This window comes from Sturnus vulgaris, chromosome 12 (assembly GCF_052056855.1).
Source record: "Sturnus vulgaris isolate bStuVul1 chromosome 12, bStuVul1.hap1, whole genome shotgun sequence".
NCBI classification, from domain to species: domain Eukaryota; kingdom Metazoa; phylum Chordata; class Aves; order Passeriformes; family Sturnidae; genus Sturnus; species Sturnus vulgaris.
The window spans coordinates 2,752,409-2,759,718 of record NC_142254.1 but is presented as its reverse complement, the minus strand read 5'-3'; the positions used below and the strand labels follow the sequence as shown (position 1 = coordinate 2,759,718).

General features: G+C 45.0%; 1 protein-coding gene across 1 annotated transcript; it reads right to left on the bottom strand.

Moving 5' to 3' along the window:
* Positions 1-446: 446 nt before the first annotated feature.
* On the bottom strand, positions 447-6,011 carry PDCD2L (programmed cell death 2 like). Its single transcript, XM_014892585.2, has 7 exons — positions 5,814-6,011; positions 5,566-5,729; positions 5,368-5,437; positions 3,958-4,349; positions 2,837-2,950; positions 1,098-1,246; positions 447-597 (listed from the first exon to the last, which is right to left on the bottom strand). Exons 1-7 carry the CDS (start codon positions 5,922-5,924, stop codon positions 467-469), a joined length of 1,131 nt encoding a protein of 376 aa, XP_014748071.2. The 5' UTR covers positions 5,925-6,011; the 3' UTR covers positions 447-466.
* Between the last annotated feature and the right edge of the window lie 1,299 nt (positions 6,012-7,310).

Here is a 7,310-nt window from a genome sequence, read left to right as displayed (position 1 = left end):
AAAACAAGGAAAAGCTTCACGTTGGAAGGCTGCAGGGACAGCAAGGCCCTTCAGCCACTCCCCACTGAATTTCCAATCCGTGGTCAAATCAAAGCAGAACTGCTTTTTAAAATCAGGCTGGCTTAAAGTTCTCCACTGCTAATTGAATTCTGTGTGGCTGATGGATACTAATAATATATGAGAAAGGTTTTCTCCTTCTTTCCCAAATGCTAGGAGTAACTAGAACTGAGAGACAATCTCTACACTTCAATTTCCACGTGTAACTGAAATAGGCAATTTTTGCCACTACATTTTAGAGGCATGCTAAAATCTTTCAATCAGTTACTCTTGGAAATAAGCACAATGCCATCAAATAAATTTAATTTATCACCACATCTGAGGAAAATTCTGTTACATAATTACATGCTTGTAGTAAAGGAAACCAAAACACCTCAACAGACTTTTCATTTATGCAGAGAAATACAATTTATTTAAATAATCTCTGATCCGGATCTTCTTGTACAAAAATAAATTCTTCGAGAGGGGTTTGATGATTTGTCGGCCAACAGCTTCTCTCACATGTGTAAACTATAACAGTTCCAAATTCCACTGACAGATCTAAAAACAAAGCAACACAGGTACATAAGGGTATGAAAAGTAACACAATCAGGGGCTATTGCTTACCACTAGACTTCAGTCTTTGCACAAATTAATTCAGTCTCCTCTGTAAATAGCATTTTCAAATGTTAAATATTTTTAAGGCAGCAAATCAGAGTTTTTGAAGAGATTTTTAAGTGTCTGCATTTTTATCTCACAGCATTTATTATTTTCCAAGGCCTCCTTTAAGAGGCAATAAAGACAAATACTCCCAAGGCCATGGAATTATCCCTACTGCACTTATTAAAGTTCACTAGTGAGCAACTCAAGCTGCAATCAGAGTCTCCATAAAGCAGAGTTCTCTCTGCTCAGTGATATCTGTAATGGAGACAGCAGATCCTCTGAACACCATCACTGTGGTTAAGCACATGTGGGCAGCTGTAAACAACCCAAACTGCAGCTCACTGCCCTTCTCCCAAAAAGGAGACTGTTAGAAATATTGATTCAACCAAGTCAAGCACCTGAGTCACTCTGGAGCATGCTGACCAGCGTGGGCATCAGCTGGAACTCAAACACTCTGCTGCTTCCACAGTTACTGCAGGCTGGAATACCCTGGTCCAGGTTGGCTGGAGGACACGTGATGAATAAAGGCTGGCCATCCCAAGAGTATCTGAGAGAAGACAGGCAGGAAAAAATTACCATTTTTAAAAATAGATAAAGATGATAGGAAATCTTACATATTGGCAACAGTGTTCAGGATTTGCTGAAATCTCTGAACCTGCTTCAAGTAAAAAACACAGCTGTGAATCAGAAGCTTCAAAGGAGCTATGAACTAAAAAATAAAGGGAGGGAGGGAGGGGAAAATACTTGGTAGGTTAATGCCTGGAAAATCTTAAGGAAAGAGCTGGATTTAGAGGAGATAAATGCTTTGATTGACAGCTCCAAAGTATGCTGTACTGGAATCACTTCATTAAGCAAACTACACATCCCTGAAAAATGGAATCCTAAATAGTGGCAATAATGAAATTCAACAAGTAAATGTTTAACACCAAATTGGTCTCAAAACCATTGCAGCTATTGCTCAGAAGAGATGGTTTATTTGTAATAGCTATCAAAGCTTTGCAGCTAACAGGAACAAAGACCAAGGATGGTTTCCATGGAATGCCAAGCAGGAGATTGTGTGCTCTGCTGAAGGCCAACAGGGAGTCTGCAGGCAGGGGAAATGGGAATCTGAGAGCACACTGACAGTCCCCAGGGAGGGCAAAGGGAGGCTATGGAAAGACTGTAACCAGGGACAGCCCAGGGAGCACCAGAGCTGATGTTTTAGAGGAATGGCAAATTCAAAGAGCACAATACTGCAAAGTGACAGATCCAGTGAAAAGCTGTCTGAAAATGCTACTTGCTCTCTGCATTAGAAAATCTCCTGTATAATCTCAGACCATTAATAAAAGTTTTTCATGTTTCTTTTCTGTCTAAGCAGTCAATCAGACTTTTCATTCCGCATCAAAAAGGGCCCAGTTAGTTCCACCTGGTGCTGGAAAGTTGGTAAACAAAAGCCCTGTCACTACACTGACACAGCCTGACCAGATAGGCAGCACTGGACTCCCTGGAACAGTTGGTGTGATCCATGAAAACCTGTATTTTCTGGTACTGTGAATGACTCATGATTTACTCTTTGCTATACTCCCATCCAGAATTAACTCCTCTCTCAGGAAGAGCTTTTGTTCTAGGAAAAGGAAGACATTTACAGGACATGAAGACTTCTGGGTGCTGAGGGGAGTCCACAATGAGCTACAGAACTGGGGCTTTAAAAGAAGTAATTCCTTGCAGGACAGACATTTGAAATTGCAAAAAGATCCCAAAATTTCAGAGCAGACAGCCTTGGAAATCTATCACAACAGCACACCACTGTGTTGTACTTCCACCTCAATACTGTCTCTTGGAAACCTCTGTGTCTGGATTTCAGTGAGGCTTCAAATACAGTCAGGGTCTCTTCTCATCAGGTCTTGTGTCAAAAGTCTCCAATAGCCAGAGCTTAGGTCTGTGATCCTGCTTTGCTTCTCATCTACTTAAACCTTGTATAAAGTCCAACGAGTGACTGAAGTCTGACCAGAGACACAGCAACAGCATCCATAGCAGGTTTCTTTTTGTTAAGGAATTAAAACATACACGTATTTCCAATTAAAGAATTTATTTTTATGTACCAACCATCCATGCCAATGATTTGTATCTCCCTGTTACAACCAGATTATCAACATACCTTAGAATCTGTTCAGGACACATAGATATTCTTTTCATGAATTTATGGAATGTGTGGTCCCAGCTTTTGACTTCACTCTTCTCATATTTTTCATTACCATCTTCGCCAGCAAAACTGTATGAAGACAAGAAACAAACTGTCCAGTAAGGTTTTCAGTATGACCTGAATGTTTTAAATAAAGAATGGTTATAAATTCACATTAAATTATACTAAATACACTGAAAAAATTATATACATATAAAGAGAAAATTCCTGTTAGAGGTTGCAAGTGAACATTTTGCATTTAGTTCTTTGCTTTCTGGAGACTTACAATTACTAACAGTTTTTCAAACTATCACATGGGACTCAAGTCCACCAGATTTATTCCATCAAAAACCCCTTCCTCTAATAATTTCCCAAAAATTTTTGTGGTTTTTAAATTATTATGTTGTCTTTTTCAATTTTGAATCAAGCATAATTAGAGTTCTACAATTTTATAAAGTCAACTAAAAGCAACAGGACCACCACTGCTCAAAAGTCTTCTATGTAGATTCTGCAGCTGACAGCAGCTTTGGCTATAAACAAATTCAATGCTGTCTACAATTCAGGCACAAGTGGTCGAAAGTCCCCACTGTGACCACCTAAGTTAAATATTTTACTAAGAAAATATTTTCAGCAACCATGATCAACAATTGTTTTTCAGGCAATCTTTACTAAACTTTCAGGTGTCTTACCATCATTCCAGTCTCTAGCCAAAATCGCTAAAAATTAAACTCTTAAAAATGCAACTGAAATGTAAGATAAGATTTAGCCCTGTAAAGAAAAAAGTGTGAAATACCATGATATAAAGTCATGACATTTAGCATAGATACTGTTTCAGAGATTAACCATCCATTGCACCACGTGGAGCCCATGGACACTGCAAGTGCTCAGTCACTCAGAAATAGCTGCATCTTTGAGGAACTCCAGATTTGGCAGCACTGGGTGCACTGTTCGGCTCTTCCTGCACAGCACACCAATGGTTCCTAAAGGAGCTTCCAGACAACATCATGCAGGTTTAGTGAGAGTTTAGATCATGAGTCAGCATACAAGAAACTACACAATTCCTTCAGTTTCACCATGAAATCCAGGCCTGTTCTCACCTTTCTGACATCATCTGTTCCAAATCAACACACTCTCTCTGCTGATACTCCTTCAGTAGCTTATCTGCATGATCTGTATCAAGCAAACCCATGTAGTCTTCCTCATCCACAACATTAATGTAGAAGGGCTGGAACACAGGAGCTGAATCAGCCACTGCCATCACCATTTCCTCACTGGCTGCAGGATGTGTGTCCTGGCGAGCTGGGCCATCGGCAGGCTCAGACAGCTGGAGCTGCTGGAGCTGGGATGCACACTCCACCTCGCTGCTCACAGCTTCCTTTAGGCCAAGCAGCTCAAGGGAGGCACATGCAGGAGGCTCTGCTCCATCACAGGCTCCCCAGTCATCTGCATCGTCACACCAATCCTTCGCAGCAAAGTTCGATTCTTGTTTCTGAGAACCAAAAAACAAACAAACAAACAAAAAAAAAAAAATAAAGGGAAGAGAACATTGCCAAGGTCTGCCACCCTGATGCACTTCAAATTCAGCTTCTAACAGATGAGAGAACTGAGACCTCAACCTAATGCTCAGTGTTATTGCATCTACTCTCCTCAACGTGGTACTTCCCAACACATTTACTTCTCACACCTGCACAGTTATGGCAATAACACCTCACACTGGAAAATTAGGGCAAGAATTAATCAGCCCTTCGAGTGGCCCTTGTGGCTCCTGCTGCCTGCAGCCCATGCCAGCTGTGGGGGCAGCTCCATCTGAAGCAGCTACTGCACCCAATAGGAATTCTGCACCCAAAGGGCAGAATACAGAAGGAAATAATAATAACACCACCATCATTTTACCAGAGTAAAAGCCCATTTACCACAGGCCAGGATTTCACATTGCAAATGCACCAATTGAATAAACACTCCCTGCCTGCCTCCACTAGTTTGGTGCCACCCTACTCTTCCAACCTGCTTTAGACAACATGCCATTTTTCCTCACAAGTATATGAATAATAATTCAGTCACATTAATTTAAAAAGCTCGTGTTAAATTTGAAGAGATCAATTTAAAACAGAAGACAAAAAACCAGGATAAAGATCCAAACCTAAACAGTACAGCCCAACCACCTGAAGTTGAAAAATAAAGTTTAGTCAACTAACTAGCTAAAGTATTAAGTACCAGTTTTGGCCACACAGCTAGACTGCAATCTCCACTTTAAAACCAGCCTGACATAGATCACAAACAGTAGGCTAAACACTATTTAACTTATAGTAAACAGCACAGTGCAATGACAAAAACTCCGTGCCCACGACTTCTCCACAGAACGTGACTGGAATCCATCACAGAGCGCAGCTTCTGGAGGAAGGTTCTGGTTATTTAAACCAGGAGATGCAGGGTGTGCGGGTCATTGTGGATCAGAGCGTCCCCCCTGCAGCCGCAGCACAGCCCGGGCAGGCAGAGCTGAGCTGTACCTGTTTGACGCTGACATCTCGGCTCTGTTTATCCTGGGCCGGCGAGTACTGGGAGCGCAGCACCTTCCAGCTTCGATGTGCCGGGCAGAGAGAAACGGAGGGTGAGGGGACAAGTGATCAGTGGCAGGAATAACAATAATAACAATGATAATAACAATAATAGCAGTACGAACGATAAGGACCCGGCCCCGCGCTCACCTGCGGGCGGCTCCCCAGCAGCGCGGCGCGGCGCAGGCGAACACGTGGAGCGCGCGGTGCGCGGGGCCGCGCTCCAGCGGGCAGTACACCTGCACCAGCAGCAGCAGCGCGCTCCCGCACCGCGCGCACCGCGGCGGGCCCGCCCGCACCGCCGGCACCCAGTCCTGCAACACCGACACCACCGCTCAGGCCCGGCCGGGGCCCGCCGCACGCCCCGCGCCCCCCGCCCCGGCCCGCCCCGGCCTTACCGCGGTGCCGCCCAGCTTGTTGGTGGCCCATGCGGGGAGCGGTCCGGCCGGGCCCGATTCCGCCATGGCGGCGTCGCGCAGCCCCAGCAGCACGGGCGGCCCGCCCGCCATGGCCCCGCCGGCGTGCGCGTGCCCGGCGTGCGCGTGCCGGGCCTAACCCGCCGTGCGCGTGCGGGCCGAACTGGCCGTGCGCGTGCCCGCGTGCCGGCCTAACCCGCCGTGCGCGCGCCCGCGGGCCTGCCGCTCCCCTCACGGGAGCTCCGTGCTCGCTCCCGCCCTGGCGCAGGCGAGGCGCGGAGCCGTGGCCGGGGACGCGGGGCTGGCCCCGGACAGGCCCGTCCTTGCGGCAGTCCCGGCATTGATTCGTTCACGTTTCTGCGCAGAAACTGCACTGGGAGGCAAATCCACGAAGCGAGCGGCACCACTGGCAAAACTTTCCGCTGTTCACACCTTTTAGCAAACAAAGGCATGAATGTTTATTGGCTACACGTTACATAGTTCTCTTTTTAATTAGTATTCTCTCTTCTATCGGTTAATGAGTGTCTCACTTCTCATGCCAGTTACTGCCATGCTCTGTCCTTCTCCTCCTTTGGCTCGGTGCTTTCCTGTGCGGGAACCATGAGTTGGTGCTCCTCATCTGCCCCTGCCACAATTCCCCCTTACCCACTCCGAGCTGATTCCACACAGTCGCTGAGTTGCCTTTATTTGTTTCTTCCTTATCTTGGGGGTTCTGCCAAATGTCCTCGTGGCCCATGAATTCTTCATTCCTCGTGTATGGGTGGAAATCCTTCTCCCTGAGCTTTGTTAACCTCCCCGGGGCTGAGATCACTGGGGCATGTCCAGCCCCAAACCTCAACAAGGCAATTCTGCTGACCAGGGATTTGTGTTTCCAACAGCTGGACATCACTGAGAACTTGTTGGCCGCTCTGTTTCATGGATTAAATCTCCCTCCTTGTTGATTAGGCTTGAAAGTTACAAAGATCAAATAGCAAAAAACGTCCTATCTTAATAAAAATGTACATATTTCACACTTAGCAACAAGATGATCTGAGAAGCAGGACTGGCACAGAACAAACATACTTGGTGACTATCTTGGAAAAGCAATTATAGTAATTATGGATAAGTAATAACACTTTAAAAAAAGGTTTTTATTGACAGGAAAAGAAAAACAGAACAGCAGCAGTTCTTGCTGAATATTATCAGTAAATATACTGATAAGAATTTCTTCAAGTACAGGTGCAGCTGGGAATCTATACCAAGTGGCCATGAATACTAAAGCTATTAAATAAAATGAAGTTTGGAACATAATGTCAGAATCTGATGCTTAAATGCAGCTTATACACTGTGGCCATGGTGTTATTCCTTTCTCAGCTGTTTGACAGTGTACCAGTCTTTATATTTGGAGTTTAAAATCCACAGATGTACAGAACACTTCCTCTCACACAGTCAGAAACTGCTTTGTTATCATGTGTGCCTAATAAAATACCTCCCTTCAAC